Below are 19,824 nucleotides of genomic sequence, written 5' to 3' on the forward strand. Positions count from 1 at the left end.
GCATGCAGAGTTGCAGTTAGCATATCTCTGAACATATCGAGAATATTTTCCCATAATTTCTGTTTTTTAATTTTTTTCTATTTAATTTTAAAATTTTATTTGCCAGTACTATTTTGTTTAGTGGAATGTATAGTATTGAAATGTGAGATAAAATGTTGAATCAAGTATTAGACAAAATTAAAAGTGTTTACACAAAGTGAATGGACCACCACAACATTATGTTATGTGAAAAAAAGAGCAATTCTCAAAAGGTTACGTGATGTATAAATTCACTCAAATATTCTTAAAATAATGAAATCATGGAGATGGATAAAAGAGTAATATTTACCAGAGGTAAGTATTTGGGAAGGGAGGGGTGGTTATAACTATAAGTGGGGAGCAGAGAAGACTTGTGGAAATGGAATAGTTGTGTATCTTGATTGTAGTAGTAGTTAGCCAACACTATGTATGTGATGTAAACTTCATAGCATTATAAACATACACAAACACAAACGAGTGAAAATATAATTAATAAAATTCAAATATACTGTCTGAATCAGAAAATGTTAAAGTTATTTGTTCTTTCCTGTCATTTTAAGTACTAATAATTCATACTTAATGATCCCCTAGAAAATTATGGAGTAGAAGTAATAGGAATGAACCTAAGGCTATTAGACTCTTAAAGAACATAAAGCTAACCTCCTTAGACATGTAGATAGATGACAGATAAAGACACATGGTCTGTGGGTGTGAGTGTGTATGTATGTGTTTTTGTGTGTGTGTGTGAAATATACCTCGCTCTCTGTCTCAGGGCCTGGATGTCATAACTAGGGGAAGCTGTGACTGGTAGCTGCCCCTCTTCATGTTGTGGCCGCTCTTCATGCAGCTGGTCTGTGAGGAACTCTGAGTTTCCAGTTCTCCACCTAAACTTGTAAAGTGAGCCTGTCTGAGATGCTGGGAGCACTAGGGCTGCTGCCACTCTGGTGCCTGCACTGCTGCGATAAACAGCCTGTTTGAGTGGGGTGTCCTCAGAAGGGGAGTCTCAGGGAGTGACCCAAACTGTGTTATCTCACACAGTGATCTCATTTGGCAGAGAATTTTCCATTATTTCATGTTAGAAATCAGACGTTTCTCTAAGGATTTGTGTTGTAGATGTGATGTGAGGCTCTAGGGAGGAGTAGGGGACTTATTGAGAGAAGTCTGTTTACTTCACCCACTGTGCTTGGCATGTGTAATGGTCTATAGGAAGCATTTGGTGAGAACACTATTTGTAAACACCTGGCGCAAAGGTGCTGACATGATAGTTCTATTTCTGTAGCATCTGGCCAGTGGAGATCTTGGCCAAAAGCCCTTCTTCATAGACTGGAGCAATTGCAGATCTGGAAACCTAACATGCTTAACTGAGGGATCTGATGCTGGGTTGATTCAGTGCTCTTGCTCTACCTGGAGGATAGCTGGTGAGTGCTCCAAAGAATTTGAGTCACTCCTCTTCCTCTTTTTCCTTATCTTCCTCTTCCTTCTTCTTCTTCAATTATAAAACCACATTCTTGGAAAGCTTCCTGATCATTGGCCCAGATGAGAAAGCTCCAGCAACATTATTTTAAATGTTTAATATACAATGTTTTGTAAGTCCCATTGATTGCAGGAAGAGTTTTAAAAAGATGTGAAAGACATTCACATGAATAACATTTGTATTGAGTAAACAATGATAAAAAGTACAGATGAGAGGTATACATTGGGGTGTGAGTTGATAATCTAGCAGGTTGTGGGGCTAGAGGGCTTTGGGAAAAGACAATGGAAGAACATACAAACAAATAAAAAAATACTGTTTTTCAAACACTAAAACCTGTAGAGAAAGCAAACACATAGGATCACACTTTGTTTATATTTTCCCCTTGATTTCAGACGTTAAGTGCTCTGACTTCTATTGTGGAAAACTTCTAATTATTTACATCACATACTGTGAGTCTATGCATCTTGCTCCCTATAGGATGTTCACAGGGAAACATACAGGCATGGTTCAATACCAATATTTAAAATGAAAGCTTGTAACCTTGTTTCCCTTTTCTCCATTTCCTTAATGTGGTGAATAAGAGTACAGTTTTACAAATGAAAAGGCTCTAGTACATGTCCTTGATGGCAGCAGTGGCAAACGTACTGGAGAGACTGGATCTCACTCTGGTATCTATCCTGGGACACAAGTGCCCCTTTGAGGGTTGTAGAAGACAGTCCTCAAAGAGGAAAGGAATATACGTAAAATCTGGGGTTCTATGAGAGAAAGATAGAGGCGGAGCAGAAAATTTCAGGCTTGAACAGGGTCAACAGATGGTGCAATGTGGTCAGTGCCTCCAAACCCAGAGGTAATTATGATGCTCCTCTGTTTACAGCTCCAGGGAGGAGAGTTGACCTGGCTGTGGTCATACAACTTAGCAAAAAAATCTGGGGACAGAACTGAGGCCTTTGTTAGGTCTCTCCTTCCTTCTAGCACACTGGCAAATTGTACGAAGAAAGTAGAGGTGGAGATGGGTTCATGTACAACAATATGGCGTTCAGCTAACGTGGATCAGGGCAGGAAGTTTTATGATTTAGGGAAGGTGTAAGAAAGGGAGGAATCATTGCCTCCAGTCAGGAAAGAGAACCCTTGATCACCAGTTAGAGAATCCCCCAAGTCCCTCTTTGCCGTAAGTCACTGAAATTGAGATCTCAGGCAGAGCCTCCGTGAGTCAGGAGCACTTAATCCAGTGGAGAGATCCCAGAACAGGATATTTACCAATTTGAGAATCCCTGTCACGCCAGTTATGGATAAATTTGCATTTTAGTTGGGACATTGCTGGATCAGCCCAGTTTTAGGTAGTTCCCCTTCCTGCTGGGTGGGGTAGCAGGCCCTATAAAGAGGTTCTCTGCTCTACAACTCCTAAACTCCTGGTACTTGAGCACCGATCTGCTTTGGAGAACCTGGTGAGTCTGCTTCCTTGAGTTCCTCTGTTCTTTGTGCCCTGAAATGTTGAATTTAATCTGAATACGGCAAGTCTGGCAGATCCAAACCTATGATCATAGGTTTCATGGTACTTAGTGAATGGAATTACAGGATTAGACTACATGATGCAGTGTTTTATATTGCTTTTTAAAAAATGCACAGTTATGTGTCCATATGAACAGAGAAGTTAAAAGGAAAGCCTTTGTTTGAAGAAAGGGATGAAGTATTTTTCTCTTTTCCATATTTTCCTGGTGTCCTTTTCAAAGGGTTGTGTCTTAGCAGGTGTGAGAGCCTGCACTTCTTCCTGAACAGCCCTTACTCTGTGCCCAAGTCAACCCACCAGTGCTTTACAACAGATAATGATGATAGGAATAGCTTGTGAGATTGCCCAGGGGATCTGAACTTGTGACTGCCTTTCCTGAAGATGTTATTTGCATGGAAAAACATGCTTGCTTCTTTATTACAGAGATGGTTTCTTCGGAAAAATTGTATGAGGAAAGGCAGGATTTCCTAGGGCCGATGAAGCAACTTGCTAAAGTGGAAAGGAGAAGACAGGAAGTCATGAAAAGGGAGCTAAGAGTTTAAATAAATTTTTGGAGATTGGAGAAATAATATGTCATGGTATTACATAAGCTTTGGTTTCTCTCTCTGGAGGATTCCTTTCCTGTGAACACTGTCGTATCATTTCTTTCAGATTCTGAGACTCCAGCAGGATGTCTTATCAACAGCAGCAGTGCAAGCAGCCCTGCCAGCCACCTCCTGTGTGCCCCACGCCAAAGTGTCCAGAGCCGTGTCCACCCCCGAAGTGCCCTGAGCCCTGCCCACCACCAAAGTGTCCACAGCCCTGCCCACCTCAGCAGTGCCAGCAGAAATGTCCTCCTGTGCCACCTTCCCCACCCTGCCAGCCAAAGTGTCCACCCAAGAGCAAGTAACAGCTTCAGGATTCATCAGGACCATGAAAGGATAAGAATATTTGGCTCACTTCGTTCCACAGCTTCACTTGCATCTTCTCATCAAAGCCATCAAGGGATACACAGGGAGCTTCTTTCCCCTTAGCCTATGATCTGCCCTTGATGACCCCTGATAGCAAAATGTTTCCTTTCTGAGGCTGCCATACTGCCAGTGTCCAGGTGGAGACTTAGAAAGGAAGTCCTCAGCAGTGCCAGTTCCCAGAGCTTTGGAAGAAACACCAGCAGCTCTGTCCCTGGGAACCATCGGAGAATTCTGTTGATGTTTCCTGTGTCTGTCTGTCCCCTGGGCATGAGCTTCTACCACCTGTGCAGTTGTCACTTTCCTTTCACTCCCTGAATAAAGTATCTATGCATATACATTTGTGAATGGATCTTTTGTTTGTTTTCAGATCTGCTTTATTGGCAATATTATGTAATCATTTGGGTTTATTTCCACCCTTTTTTAATCCACAGGAAGGATCTCACAATTTGGGTCATACCAATGATTATGTCTGTATTATTTAAACCCCTTTCATTTTTCCTTAATTAGTGTTTAATTGATTTGAGGAACATATTATTCAACTTCTCTGAATGTCAATCTCTTTACTGTAAAGTGAGCAATATAACTTTTACCTAACAAACTAGTTTAAGGCATAAAATTGAATTACTATCTGAAATTTTGTTGGCACAATGCCTGACACATAATTAGCTGTCTTTTGATAGAAATTTATTTGCAGCAAGATACCATCATTTTTTCCACCATTATCACCACCACCACCACCACCATCATCATCATCATCATCACTCCCCATGACAACCACCATCATATTTGTTCCAGCAAGAGAGTGGTTTGGCTGTAACTAATGTAGCAAACAAGAAGCCTCTGTTTTGTTATTTTTTATTGATTCCTAATACCTATACACATTTTTAGGGTACATGTGATATTTTGTTACATGGATCAAATGTGTAATGATAAAGTCGGGATATTAGGAACTTTATGGCATTCATCACCTTGAGCATTTATCATTTCTGTCTTCATTGGAAACATTTACTTTCCTCTCTTCTACCTATTTTGAAAAATACAATATGTTGTTGTAAACAGTAGTCACCGTACTCTGCTATCAGATGTTAAAATGTACTCCTTTTATATATCTGTATGTTTGTACTCATTAACCAGTGTGTTTTCATTCTCCATCCCTGAACACCCTTCCTGGCTTCTGGTATCTATCATTCTACTCTCTATCTTTATAGATCAACTTTTGTAGCTCCCACATATGAGTAAAAACATGTAATATTTGTCTTTCTCTGCTTGATTTATTTTACTTAACATAACCACCTCCAGTTGAATCTATGTTGCTTCCAATGACAGTATTTCATTCTTTTTATTACAATGGAATAGTATTTCATTGCCTGTATGTACAATCTTCTCTTCATCCATTCATTTGTTAATGGATGCTTAGGTTACACACCTTTGCTGTTGTGAATAGTGCTGCAATAACCATGGGAGTTTAGGCATCCCTTTTATAATCTGAATTATTTTCCTTTGGATAGATACACAGTAGTTGGATTGCTGGATTGAAAGATAATTCTATTTTTGGTTTTTTGGAGAAATCTTACTGTTTTCCACAATGACTGTACTAATTTACTTTCCCACCAAGAGCATATAAGACATTTTCCTTTGCATCCTCTTTGGCATCAGCTATTTTTTAAATTTTTACTTTAAGTTCCGGGGTACATGTGCAGGTTTGTTATATAGTTAAATTTGTATCACAGGGGTTTGTCATAAAGCTATTTCATCACCCAGGTATTAATTGTAGTACCCATTAGTTATTTTTTCTGATCCTTTTCTTCCCCATAACCTCCACCCTGTGGTAGGCCCCATTGTCTGCTGTTCCTCTCTATGTGTCCATGTGTTCTCATTATTTAACTTGCTGTTATAAGTGAGAACATGCCATATTTGGTTATTTGTTTCTGCATTAGTTTTTAAGGATAATGGCCTTCAGCGCCATCCATGAACCTGTAAAGCATACAGTCTGATTTCTTATGACTGTGTAGTATTTCATGGTGTATATGTACACTTTTTCTTTATGTAATTTATCACTATTGGGCACTTAGTTTGATTCCTTGTCTTTGCTATTATGAATAGTGCTGCGATGAACATAACATGTTCATGAATCTTTATGATAGAATTATTTATATTCCTTTGGGTATACACCAAGTAATTGGATTGCTGGTTTTAATGGTAGTTCTTTTCTTTAATTTTAGTTCTTTGAGTAATTGCCACACTGTATTCCATAATGTTTGAATAAATTTACACTCCCACAAACAGTGTATAAGCATTTACTTTTCTCTACAACACTCTAGCACCTCTTTTTTCTTGACAATTTAGTAATAGCCATCTGAGTGGTATGAGACTGTATCTCATTGTGGTTTTGATTTGCACTTCTCCAGTGATCCGAGACATTGAACTTTTATTCATATGCTTCTTGGCCACATGTATGTCTCCTTTTGAAAGTGTCTGTTCCTGTCTTTTGCCCACTTTTCAATGGGGCTGTTTTTTTTTCTTTTGTAAATTTGTTCAAATTCCTCATGGATCCTGGATATTAGACCTTTATAAGATGTGTACCTTGCAAAATTTTTATCCCGTTCTTTTGGTTGTCTGTTTACTTTTTTGATAGTTTCCTTCACTATGCAGAAGCTCTTTAGTTTAATTAGATCCCATTTGTCAATTTTTTTCAGTTGCTTTTGACATCATCATCATGAAATCTTTGCTGGTTCCTGTGTCCAGAAAAGTATTGCCTGGGTTGTTTTCTAGAGTTTTTACAGTTTTGGGTTCTACATTTAAGTCTTTAATCCATCTTGAGTTGATTTTTGTATATGATTTAAGGAAGGTATCCAGTTTCAATCTTCTGCATATGGTTAGCCAGTTATCCCAGCACCATTTATTGAACAGAAAGTGCTCTTCCCATTGCTTGTTTTTGACACATTTCTAGAAGGTGTGTTGTCTTATTTCTGCATTTCCTATTCTGTTACATTAGTCTATGTGTCTGTTTTTCCACGAGTACTATACTGTTTTGTTTATGGTAGCCTTGTAGTATAGCTTGTAGCTAGGTAGCATGATGCCTCCAGCTTTGTTCTCTTTGCTTAGGATTACCTTGTCTATTTGGGCTGATTTTTGATGAATTTTAAAATTTTTAAATAGTTTTTTTTTTCTAGTTTTGTGAAGAACTTCATTGGTAGTTTGAAAGGAGTCACATTGAATGTGGAAATTGGACAATTGGCCCTTTTAACGATATTGATTCTTCCTATTCATGAGTATGAAATGTTTTTCGGTTTGTTTGTGTCACCACTGATCTATTTCAGTAGTGTTTTATAATTCTCCTTGTAGAGTTCTTTCACCTCTCTGATTTTCTGTATACCTAGGTATTTTATCCTTTTTGTGGCAATTGTGAATGGGAATGTATTCCTGATTTGACTCTTGTCTTGGTTGTTGGTGTATAGGAGTGAAAGCAATTTTTGTACATTGGTTTTGAATCCAGAAACGTTGCTGAAGTTGTTTTTCAGTTGCAAGATGCTTTTGGTCTTTGACCATATGGTTTTCTAGATATAGAATCATGTCATGTACAAACAGAAATAGTTTGACTTACCCTCTTTCTCTTTTGATGCTCTTTATTTCCTTATCTTCTCTGATTGCTCTGGCCAGGACTTCCCATATTATGTTGAATAGGAGTGGCAAGAGAGGGAATCCTTCTCTTGTGCTAGTATGCCTCCAATTTTTCCCCATTCTGTATGATGTTGACTGTGGGTCTGCCATAGATGGCTTTTGTTATTTTGAGGTCTGTTTCTTTAATACCTAGTTTGAGAGTTTTTAACTTAAAAAGGTGTTGAGTTTCATCGATAACTTTTTCAGCATATATTGAGATAATCATGTGATTTTTGTCTTTAGTTTTGTTTATGTGATGAATCACAGTTTTTGGTTTGCATATGTTGAACCAACCTTGCATCCCAAGGGTAAAGCCAACTTGATTGTGGTAGATAAGCTTTTTGATGTGTTGCTGGATTCAGTTTGCCAGTAATTTTTTGAGGATTTTTGCACTGATGTTCATCAAGGATATTGGCCTGAAGTTTTCTTTTTTTGTTGCGTCTTTGCCAGGTTTTGGTATCAGGGTGATGCTGGCCTCACAGAATGAGTTAGAAAGGAGTTCCTCCTCAATATTTTGGAATAGTTCCAGCAGGAATGATATAAGCTCTTGTTTGCACATCTGGTAGAATTCAGCTGTGAATTTGTCTTGTTCTGGGCTTATTTTGATTAGTGGGCTATTTATTACTGATTCAACTTTGGAGCTCATTATTGGTCCTTTCACAAATTCAAATTCTTCCTGGCTCAGGTTTTGGAGGGTGTATGTTTCCAAGAATATATTTGCTTCTTCTATATTTTTAACTTATGTACATAGAGGTGTTCATAATATTCTGATTTTTATTTGTATTTCTGTGGAGTCAGTGGTAATATCCCCTTTGTCATTTGTAATTGCATTCATTTGTATCTTCCCTCTTTTCTTCTTTATTTGTCTAGCCTGCAGTCTATTTATTTCATCAGTTTTTTTAAGAAGCGTCTCCTAGATTTATTGATCTTTTGAGTGTCTTTTTTTTGTGTGTGTGTCTCTGTGTCCTTCAGTTTGGCTCTGATTTTAGTTAGTTCTTATGATCTTCTTGTTTTGCAGTTGGTTTTCTCTTGGTTCTCTAGTTCTTTTAGTTGTGATGTTATGTTTTTACACTGAGATCTTTCTAACTTGTTTGTTTTTTTGAGATGGAGTCTCACTTTGTTGCCCAGGCTAGAGTACAGTGGCACAATCTCAGCTCACTGCAACCTCCGCCTCCCTGATTCAAGCAATTCTCCTGCCTCAGCTTTCTGAGTGGCTGGGACTACAGGCGCCCACCACCATGCCTGGTTAATTTTTTGTATTTTTAGTAGAGATGGGGTTTCACTATGTTATTGTGCTATAAATTTCCCTCTTAACACTGGTTAGCTGTGTCCCAGAGATTCTGGTATGTTGTAACTTGAGAACTTCTTGATTTTTTTTTCCTTAATTTGATTTCCCCAAAGACATTCAGAAGCAGATTATTGAATTTCTAAGTAATTGTTTGTTTTGGAGTTAATTTCTTAGTCTTGATTTCTAATTTTATTCAGTTGTGGTTTAGAAATTGGTTGTTATGACTTTAGTGCTTTTGTATTTGCTGAGGAGTGTTTTATTTCCTATCAAGTGATGAATTTTAGACTATGTGCCACGTGGCAATGAGAAGAATATATATTCTGTTGTTTTCAGGTGGACAGTTGCAGATTATTAGCAGGTGCATTTGATCCAGTGCTGAGTTTTGGTAGTGAATAGTATTGTTAATTTTCTGTCTCTGTGATGTGTCTAATACTGTCCATGTGATGTTTCAGTCTCTCACTATTATTATGTGGGAGTCTAAGTCTCTTTGAAGGTCTCTAAGAACTTGATTTATAAATCTGAGTTCTCTTGTGTTGGGTTCACATGTATGTAAGAGAGTTAGGTGTTCTTGTTGATTTACCATTTACCCTTTACCATTATGTAATGCTGTTTGGGGGCCTTTTTTGATGTTTGTTGGTTTAATGTCTCTTTTGTCTGAAATTAGGATTGCAACCTCAGCATTTTTTCTGTTTTTCATTTCTTTGGTAGATTTTTCTCCCTCCCTTTACTTTGAGCCTTTGTGGGCTATTGTATGTGAGACTGGTCTCTTGAAGACAGCATACCAGTGGCCCTTAGTTTTTTTTCCAGCTTGCCACTCTGTGTTTTAATTGGGGCATTTAGCCCATTCACATTCAAGGTTAGTATTGATACATGTGGATTTGATTGCATCATGATATTAGCTGGTTATTCTGCAAACTTGTTTATGTGGTTGCCTTGTAGTGTCACTGGTGTGTGTACTAAAGTGTGTTTCTGTAGTTGCAGGTAATTGTATTTTCTTTCTGTATTTAGTGCTCCCTTTAGGAGCTCTAGTAATGCAGGTCTGGTGATAACAAATTCTTTCAGCATTAGCTTGTCTGAAAATGATCCTTTTTTCTCTTTAACTTATGAAGCTGAGTTTGACTAGACATGGAATTCTGGGTTGGTATCTTTTTTCTAAGAATGTTGTATATTGGCTCCCAATCTCTTCTTGCTTGTATGGTTAGACTCACAGTAGATGTAGAAAACAACTTCAAAGAGAAAAGGAATATAGGTAAAATCTGGGGTTCTGTGAGAGAAAGATAGAGGTGGAGCAGAAAATTTCAGGCTTGATCAGGGTCAACAGAAGGCAAGATGTGGTCAGTGCCTTCAAAACCAGAGGTAGGTATGATGCTCCTCTGTTTACAATTCCAGGGAGGAGGGTTGACCTGGCTGTGGTCATACAACTTAGCAAAAAACTCTGGGGACAGAACTCAGGTCTTTGTTAGGTCTGTCCGTCCTTCTAGCACATTGGCAAATTGTACGAGGAAAACCCAGGTGGAGATGGGTTAATGTTCAATAATGTGGCATTCAGCTAAAGTGGATCAGGGCAGGAAGTTTTATGATTTAGGGAATGTGTTAGACAGGAAACATTCACTGCCCCCAATCAAGAAAGAGAGCCCTTGACTACCAGTTAGAGAATCCCCCAAATCCCTCTTTGCCATAAGTCACTGAAACTGAGACCTAAGGCAGGGCCTCCGTGAGTCAGGAGCACTTAATCCAGTGGAGAGATCCCAGAACAGGATATTTACCAATTTGAGAATCCCTGTCATGCCAGTTATGGATAAATTTGCATTTTAATTGGGACATTGCTGGACCAGCCCAGTTTAGGCAGTTCCATTTCCTGCTGGGTGGGTTAGCAGTCCCTATAAAGAGGTTCTCTGCTGCACAACTTCTAAACTCCTGGTACTTGAGCACCGATCTGCTTTGGAAAACCTGGTGAGTCTGCTTCCTTGAGTTCTCTTCTTTTTGACCTGAAATGTTGAATTTAATCGAATCCAGCAAGTCTGGTGGATCCAAACCTATGATCATGGAGTTGATGGTACTTAGTGGATGGAACTATAGGATTAGACTATGTGATAGAGTGTTTTATATTGCTTTTTAAAAATGTACCGTTATATATTCATATGGACAGAGAAGTTAATAGGAAAGCTTTGGTTGGAAGAAAAGGATGAATCTTTTTCTCTTTTCCGTATTTTTCTGGTGTCCTTTTCAAAGGTTTGTGTCTTAGCAGGTGTGAGAGCCTGCACTTCTTCCTGAACAGCCCTTTGCTCTATGCTCAAGTCAACCCACTGGTGCTTTACAACAGATAATGATGATAGGAATAGCTTGTGAGATTGCCCAGGGGGTCTGAACTTGTGACTGCCTTTCCTGAAGATGTTAATTTCCTGGATTAACATGCTTGCTTCTTTATTACAGAGATGTTTTCTTTGGTAAAATTGTATGAGAAAAGGCAGGATTTCCTAGAAGCAACTTACTAAAGTGGAAAGGAAAAGACAAGAAGTCATGAAAAGGGAGCTAAGAGTTTAAATAAATTTTTGGAGATTGGAGAAATAATATGTCATGTTATTACATAAGCTTTAATGATATGCCATGGTATTACATAAGCTTTGGTGTCTCTCTCTGGAGGATTCCTTTCCCGTGAACACTGTCGTATCATTTCTTTCAGATTCTGAGACTCCAGCAGGATGTCTTACCAACAGCAGCAGTGCAAGCAGCCCTGCCAGCCACCTCCTGTGTGCCCCACACCAAAGTGCCCAGAGCCATGTCCACCCCCGAAGTGCCCTGAGCCCTGCCCACCACCAAAGTGTCCACAGCCCTGCCCACCTCAGCAGTGCCAGCAGAAATGTCCTCCTGTGATACCTTCCCCACCCTGCCAGCCAAAGTGTCCACCCAAGAGCAAGTAACAGCTTCAGGATCCATCAGGAGCATGAAAGGATAAGAATAATTGACTCACCTCATTCCACAGCTCCACCTTAGTCTTCTCATTAAACCTGCCATGGGTACATAGGGAGCTTCCTTCCCCTTAGCTTGTGATCTGTCCATAATGTTCCCTGATTGCAAAACGTTTCCTTTCTGAGGCTGCCATACTGCCACTGTCCAGGTGGAGACTGAACAAAGGAAGTCCTCGGCTTTGTCGGTTCCCAGAACTTCAGAAGAAAGAGCTGCAGCTCTGTCCCTGGGAACCATCAGAGAATTCTGTTGACGTTTCCTGTGTCTGTCTGTCCCCTGGGCATGAGCTTCTACCACCTGTGCAGTTGTCACTTTCCTTTCACTCCCTGAATAAAGTATCTTTGCATAATATTTGTGAATGGATCTTTTGTTTCTTTTTCAAATCTGCTTTATTAGCAATGTGATATGATCATTTGTATTTATTCCTACCTTTCTGTGATCCTCAGGGAAGATCTTACAATTGTTGCTATATGAATTTTGGGTCATAGCAAGTATTATTTCTGTATCATTTTATACCCCTTTTATTTTTCTTAGTGTTTGATTTGTAGAACATATTATTCTACTTCTCCAAATGTCTATCTTTTTACTGCAAAGTGAACCAAACAATATTTACATCATAAAATAGTCTAAGTCATAAAATCTAATTTCTATCTGAAATTTGGTTGGCACAATGCCTGACACATAATAGCAGTCATTTAATTGAGGCTTATTAGCAGCAATATATCATCATTTCCACCACAAGCATCATCACCATCATCATCATCAACCCTTCCCTTACTACAACCACCAAGATATTTGTTCCAGAAAGAGAGTGGCTTGGATATAATGGATATAGGAAATAGGAAGACTCCCTACTGTTACTTTTAATTGATTCATAATACTTGTACACATTTATGGAATACATGTGATAGTTTGTTACATGGATCAAATGTGTAATGATCACGTCAGGGTATCAGGAAATTTAGGGAATCCATGACCTTGAGCATTTATCATTTCTCTCTTTGCTGGGAACATTTTAATTCCTCTCTTTTTGCTATTTTGAAAAATACAATACATTGTTGTAAATTAGTCACCATACTCTGCTATCAAATATTTAAACTTACCTCTTTTATGTATCTCTATGTTTGTACTATTTAACCAGCATCTCTTCATTCTCCACCCCCTGAACATCCTTCCCTGCTTCTGGTATCTATCATTCTGCTCTCTACCTTTAGAGATCAACTTTTGTAGCTCCCACAGATGAGTGAGTACTTGCAGTATTTGTTTTTCCCTGTTTGACTTGTTTTACTTAACATAATGACCTCCAGTTCCATCCGTGTTGCTGCCCATGACATGATTTTATTCTTTTTTACAACAAAATAGGATTTCATTGTGTATCTATACAATATTTTCTTTTTCCATTTATTCGTTAATGGACACTTAGGTTACATATCTTTGCTATTGTGAATAGTACTGCAATAACCACAGGAGTTCAGGCATCCATTTGACGGACTGATTTCTTTTTCTTTGGATAGATACACAGTAGTTGGATTGCAGGATTGAACAGTGGTTCTGTTTTTAGTTTCCGGAGAAGTCTTTGTATTGTTTTCCACTGTGGCTGTACTAATTTACATTCCCGCCAGAAGTATATAGGCTTCTTTTTTCTTGGCATCCTGTCCAGCACCTGCTATTTTTTAAAATTTTTTTATTTTAAGAACAGGGGAACATGTGCAGGTTTGTTATATAGGTAAATGCATATCACTGGGGTTTATTGTACAGCTTATTTCATCACCCAGTTATTAATCATAGTACCCATTAGTTATTTCCCCTGATCCTCTCTGTCCTCCTAACCTTTACCCTCCAATAGGCCCTATTGTCTGTTGTTCCCCTCTATGTGTCCATGTTTTCTCAGCATTTAACTTCCAGTTATAAGTGAGAACATGTGGTATTTGATTTTCTGTTCCTGCATTAGTTTTCTGAGGATAATGGCCTCCAGCTCTACTCATGCTCCTGCAAAGGACTTGATCTCTTTTTTTATGGTTGCATAGTATTTCATGGTGTGTATGTATCACATTTTCTTTATCTAGTCTATCATTGATGGGCACTTAGTTTGATTCCATGTCTTTGCTATTATGAATAGTGCTGCAATGAACATAACATGTGTGTGTGTCTTTATGACACAGAATGATTTATATTCCTTTGGGTATATACCAAGTAATAAGATTGCTGGTTGGAATGGTAGTTCTGTTTTCAGTTGTTTGAGTAGTTGCCACACTGTTTTCCACAATGGTTGATCTAATTTACACTTCCCCCAACAATGTATAAGCATTCGTTTTTCTCTGCAACTCTCCAGCACTTTTTATTTTTTGACTTTGTAGTAATGGCCATTATGACTGGTGTGAGATAGTATCTTATTGTGGTTTTGATTTACATTTCTCTAATGATCAGTGATATTGAGCTTTTTTTTATATACTTGTTGGCTACATGTACGTTTCCTTTGAAATGTGTCTATTTCTGTCCTTTGCCAACTTTTTAATGGGTTTTTTTTTTCTTGTAAATTTGTTTAAATTCTTTATAGATGCTGAATATTAGACCTTTATCAGATGCACGTTTTACAAAACTTTTCTCCCATTCTGTAGGTTGTCTGTTTACTCTGTTGATAGTTTCCTTTGCTGTGCAGAAGCTCTTTGGTTTAATTAGATCCTATTTGTCAATTTTTATTTCATTGCAATTGCTTTTGGTGTCTTTGTCATAAAATATTTGCCTGTCCCTATGTCCAGAATGGTATTGCCTAGGTTGTCTTCCAGGGTATTTATAATCTGGGGCTCTGCATTTAAGTCTTTAATTCATCTTGAGTTGATTTTTGTATATTGTGTAAGGAAGGCATCCAGTTTCAATCTTACACATAGGGCTAGCCAGTTGTCCTAGCACCATTTATTGAATAGGGAGTTCTTTCCACATTGCTTGTTTTTGTCACATTTTTTAGTGATCAGATGGTTACAGGTGTGTTGCTTTATTTCTGGTTCCCTCTTCTGTTCCATTAGTCTCTGTGTCTGTTTTGTAGTAGTACCATGCTGTTTTGGTTACTGCAGCCTTGTAGTATAGTTTGCAGTCAGGTAGCATGATGACTCCAGCTTTTTTGTTTTTGCTTAGGATTACCTTGGCTATTCAGGCTCATTTTTGATTCCATAGAATTTTATAATTGCTTTTTCTGGTTCTGTGAAGAATATCATTGGTAGTTTGATAGGAGAGGAATCACACTGAAATTGTAAACTGCTTTGAGGAGCTTGGCCATTTTAACTGTATTGATTCTTCCTATTAATGAGCTCAGAATGTTTTTCCATTTATTAGTGTCATCTCTGATGTTGTTGAGCAATGCTTTGTAGTTCTCTGTGTGGAGATCTTTCACCTCCCTGGTTAGTTGTATTCCTAGGTATTTTATTCTTTTTGCCACTGTTGTGAATGGGATTGTGTTCCTGATTTGGCTGTTGGCTTGGCTGTTGCAGGTATATAGGAGTGCTAGTGATTTATTTTTGTATGCTGTTTTTGAATCCTGAAACATTGCGGAAGTTGTTTATCTGCTGAAAGAGCTTTTGTTCCTACACAATAGGGTTTTTTAGATATAGAATCATGTCATGTGCAAACAAGGATAGTCTGACTTCCTGTATTCTTATTTTGATCTCCTTTCTACCCTTATCTTTCTCGATTGCTCTGGCCAGGACTTTCCATAGTATGTTGAATAGAAGTAGTGGGAGAGGGCATCCTTGTATTGTGCCGGTTTTCAAGGGGAATACTTCCAGCTTTTCCCTATTCAGTATCATATTGGCTGTGGATTTGTTACAGATGGCTCTTATTATTTTGAGGAATATTCATTTGTTTAATATCTAGTTTACTGAGCGTTTTTAACATGAAGGGGTGTTGAATTGTATGGAAAACCTTTTCTGCATCTATTCAGACAGTCATGTGATTTTTGTCTTCAGTTCTGTTTATATGATGAATAGAATTTATTGATTTGTGTATGTTTAACCAATCTTGCACCCCAGGGATAAAACTAACTTGATTCTGGTGGATAGACTTTTTGATGTGCTGCTGGATTAGGTTTGCCAGTATTTTGTTGAGAATTTTTGCATCGATTTTCATCAAGGATATTGGCCTGAGGTTTTCTTTTTAGGCTTTGTGTCTCTGCCAGGTTTTGGTATCAAGATGATGCTGGCTTTGTAGAATGAGTTAGGGAGGAGTTCCTCCTCTTCAATTTTTTGGGATGGTTTCAGCAGGAATGGTACCAGGTCTTATTTGTACATCTGGTAGAATTCATCTGTAAATATCCCCTTTGTCATTTCTAATTGTGTTTATTTGAATATTTTCTCTTTTCTTCTTTATAGTCTAGTTAGCAGTCCATTTATTTTATTATTTTTAAAGTAATTCCTGGATTTGTTGATATTTTGATTTTTTTTATATCTCAGTCTCCTTCAGTTTAGCTCTGATTTTGGTTATTTCTCGTCTTCTGATTGCTTTGAGGTTGGTTTTCTCTTGGTTTCCTTGTTCTTTTAGTTGTGACATTAGGTAGTTACAGTGATATCGTTCTAACTTTTTGATGTGAGCATTTAGTGCTACACATTTCCTCTTAATACTTCTTTGACTGTGTCCATAGATTCTGGTATGTTGTATGTTCATTCTTATTAGTTTCAAAGAACATGTTGATTTCAGCCTTAATTAGATAATTTATTCAAAAGTCATTCAGGAGCAACTTATTAAATTTCCATGTAATTGTATGGTTTTGAGTGAATTTCTCAGTCTTGATTTCTAATTTCATGGTACTGTTTTCTGAGAGACTTGTTGTTATGATTTCAGTTCTTTTGTATTTGCTGAGGAGTGTTTTATTTCCCACCATGTGATTGATTTTAGAGTTTGTGCCATGTGGTTAAAAGAAGAATGTATATTCTCTTGTTTTGGGATAGAGAGTTTTGTAGATGTTTATCAGGTCCATTTGGTTCTGTGCTGACTTCAGGTCCTGAATATATTTGTTAAATTTCAGCCACCATGATCTGTCTAATACTGTCAGTGGGGCATTAAAGTCTCCCGCTCTTATCATGTGGGAGTCTAATTCTCTTTGAAAGGCACTAAGAAATTGCTTCATGAATGCGAGTGCTCCTGTGTTGGGTGCATTTATATTTAAAACAATTGGATATTCTTGTTGAATTGAACCCATTACCATTATGTAATCCTTTTTTTTTTTTTTTTTTTGGTCTTTATTGATTTTTGTTGGTTTAAAGTCTCTTTTGTCTGAAATTGGGATTGTAATCCCTGCTTTTTTCTGTTTTGTGTTTGCTTCACTCTCAGTTTCTTCCCTCTGAAAATCTGTTAAAAGTGGGCCAGTTGTCTCTATTCCTCAGTGGCAGCTATTCTAACTCGCTGCGTCTAGTTGGCCATCTTGCCCAGAGCCACAGGAATTAGCTGGTATGTTAAATGTTTTTGAGGATTTTTTTTGCATCAATATTCATGAGGAATATTGGTGCGTAGTTTTCATTTCTTGTAGTGTCTGTCTGAATTTTCTACCAGTATAATCCTGACTTCATGGAATAAGACAGGAAGTAGTCTCTATTTTAAGTTTTCTTTTTTTGATAGAGTTTGAGAAGGATTGGTATATACTTCTCCAATAAATCTTTCTGGGTCAATGCTTTTCTTTCTTGTGAGATTTTAGATTAGTGATTCAATCTCCTTACATTTTACACAACTGTTCAAATTTTCTATTTCTTTATGATTTGGTTTGGTAGAAAGTGTTTTTCTAAGAATTTGTTCATTTCAGCTGGGTTATCTGATACGCTGACATCAAATTGTTCATATTTTCTCTTAAAATTCTTTTCATTTCTGTAAAATCAGTAGTAACTTCCCCACTTTCTTTTAAGATTTCAGCTATTTGAGTGTTACATCATTTTTCTCTTCTGTAGTTAATCTAACAATTTGTCAATTTTGTTGCCTTTTCAATGAAATAAAACTTGGTTTTACTGATTTTCTCTAGTTTTTTCTTATCTTTTATTTTATGTATCTCTATTCTAGTCTCTCACATTTACTTTTTTGAGTTTGGTTTACTTTTCTTTTTGTAGTTTCCTAAGGTGTAACATGAAGATACTGATCTGAGAATTTTTTAAATTAAAAATGTATGTGGTTATGGCTATAAATTTCCCTGTTAGCACTGCTTTTTCTGCAATCCTGAAGTTTTGGTATGATGTGTTTTTGTTGTCAGTAGTCTCAAGCTATTTCTAATTTTCCTGTGATTTCTTATTTGACCTGTTGGTTGTTTAAGAGTGGTTTTTTTTTGTTTGTTTGTTTCCACGAATGTGTGAATTTTCCAGTTTTAAGTTGGTTATATATTTTTAGTTTCATTCCAAAGTGATTGGAAAAGTACTTTGTATGATTTTAGTCTTTTAAAATATATTAACTTATTTTCTAGCCTAGTATGTGGTCTATCCTGGAGAGTGTTCCATGTTCTCCAGAGAAAACTGTAGGGTGTATCCTGCTGTTGGTGGGTAGAGTGTCGTGTATTTTTCTGTTTGGACAAAATGGTTTATATTTTTAAGTCCTCTGTTTTCTTTTTGAACTTCTATTATTCTAGCCACTTTTGAAAGTGAAGTATTTAAATTTTCAACATTTACTATAGAACTATCAATTGCTTTTAATTTCTCCCAATGTATCTTCATATGTTTTAGAGTTCTGATGTTAGGAAATGTATGTTTATAACTTCTATGTTTTCTGGGTGAATAAATCTCTTTATCTATATATGTCCTTTATAGTCTCGTAACAGTATTCAACTTAATTGTGTCTAATGTTATTGTAGCCACTTCTGGTCTTTTGTTGCTACTACTTACATAAAATATCTTTTTCCATCCTATTACTTTCAACTTCTTTGTATCTTTAGTTGTAAAGTTAGTCTCTTGTAAACAGCAAATAGGTGAATCAATTTTTTTATTTATGATCCATGCTTCCAATTTCTGTTGCTAGGGAAAGTTTAATTCACTTACATTTAAAATAATAACTGATGAGGTAGCCTCTCTTTTTGCATTTGCGCTTTTCTCTATGTTATCTTTCATCAGTGCCTGATTTGTGTTTAGTTTTTTGTTTCTGTAGTACAGCTTTTTAAATGGTCTTTTCTCTATTGTGTATTCTAAAATATTTATTTTGTGGTTAAAGTGGAGACTGTATATAATATCTTAAAGTTATACTAATCTAATTAGCATTAACACCAACAATTTCAATTGCATAGAAAAATTAACTCATACAACCCCTTCCTCTTTTTATGTTTTTACAAATTACATCTTTATACATTGTATGTTCACAAACATATATTTGTAATTATATTGTATACATTTGCATCTTAAATCTTGTAGAAAATAAAAAGTGGAGTTACAAGTTAAAATTACAATAATACTGGCTTTTATGTACTTGTGCATGTTTATCAGGTACTTTTATATCTTCATACAGTTTCTCTTCAGCATCCTTTTTATTTTGAGACTGTGTCTCTCTCTGTTGCTCAGGCTGGAGTGCAATGGTGCAATCTCAGCTCACTGCAACCTCCACCTCCTGCATTCAAGCAATTCTTCTGCCTCAGTCTCCTGAGTAACTGGGATTACAGGTGCACACAACCACACTTGGCTAATTTTTGTATTTTTAGTACAGATGGGGTTTCACTATGTTGGTCAGACTGGTCTTGAACTCCTGACCTCGTGATCCGCCCACTTTGGCCTCTCAATGTGCTGGGATTACAGGTGTGAGCCACTGCACCTGGCCCAACATCCTTTTATTTCAACCTGAGAGGCTGTCTTTATCATTTCTAATACAGAAAATCTAGGGGCAATGAACTGCCTCAAGTTTTGATTTCTGGAAATGTCATAATTTTGCCCTCATTTTTAGGGACAATTTTGCTGGCTGTACAATTTTAAGTTGAAAGTGGTTTCTTTCTGGAATTCTACAGCCTTGAAAGAAA

The 19,824-nt window shown here is 37.2% G+C and overlaps 2 protein-coding genes across 3 annotated transcripts; both read left to right on the forward strand.

Annotated features, from left to right (window-relative positions):
• Positions 1-3,359: 3,359 nt before the first annotated feature.
• On the forward strand, positions 3,360-3,888 carry LOC103223979 (small proline-rich protein 2E-like). Its single transcript, XM_037997929.2, has one exon. It carries the CDS (start codon positions 3,670-3,672, stop codon positions 3,886-3,888), a length of 219 nt encoding a protein of 72 aa, XP_037853857.2. The 5' UTR covers positions 3,360-3,669.
• A 6,919-nt stretch (positions 3,889-10,807) lies between these two features.
• LOC140709342 (small proline-rich protein 2E) lies at positions 10,808-12,212 on the forward strand. Of its 2 annotated transcripts, none has more exons than XM_073008098.1 (2): positions 10,808-10,854; positions 11,581-12,212. In XM_073008098.1, exon 2 carries the CDS (start codon positions 11,600-11,602, stop codon positions 11,816-11,818), a length of 219 nt encoding a protein of 72 aa, XP_072864199.1. In that variant the 5' UTR covers positions 10,808-10,854; positions 11,581-11,599; the 3' UTR covers positions 11,819-12,212. The 2 variants fall into 2 exon arrangements, with proteins under 2 accessions (XP_072864199.1, XP_072864198.1); XM_073008097.1 differs by having other exon boundaries at positions 10,808-10,850.
• The last annotated feature ends 7,612 nt before the right edge of the window (positions 12,213-19,824 follow it).

Source organism: Chlorocebus sabaeus, chromosome 20 (assembly GCF_047675955.1).
Source record: "Chlorocebus sabaeus isolate Y175 chromosome 20, mChlSab1.0.hap1, whole genome shotgun sequence".
Taxonomy (NCBI): Eukaryota; Metazoa; Chordata; class Mammalia; order Primates; family Cercopithecidae; genus Chlorocebus; species Chlorocebus sabaeus.

Coding starts and splice junctions, on each gene's coding strand:
- LOC103223979 (XM_037997929.2), top strand. CDS start 3,670: ATGTCTTATCAACAGCAGCAGTGCAAGCAGCCCTGCCAGCCACCTCCT.
- LOC140709342 (XM_073008098.1), top strand. CDS start 11,600: ATGTCTTACCAACAGCAGCAGTGCAAGCAGCCCTGCCAGCCACCTCCT.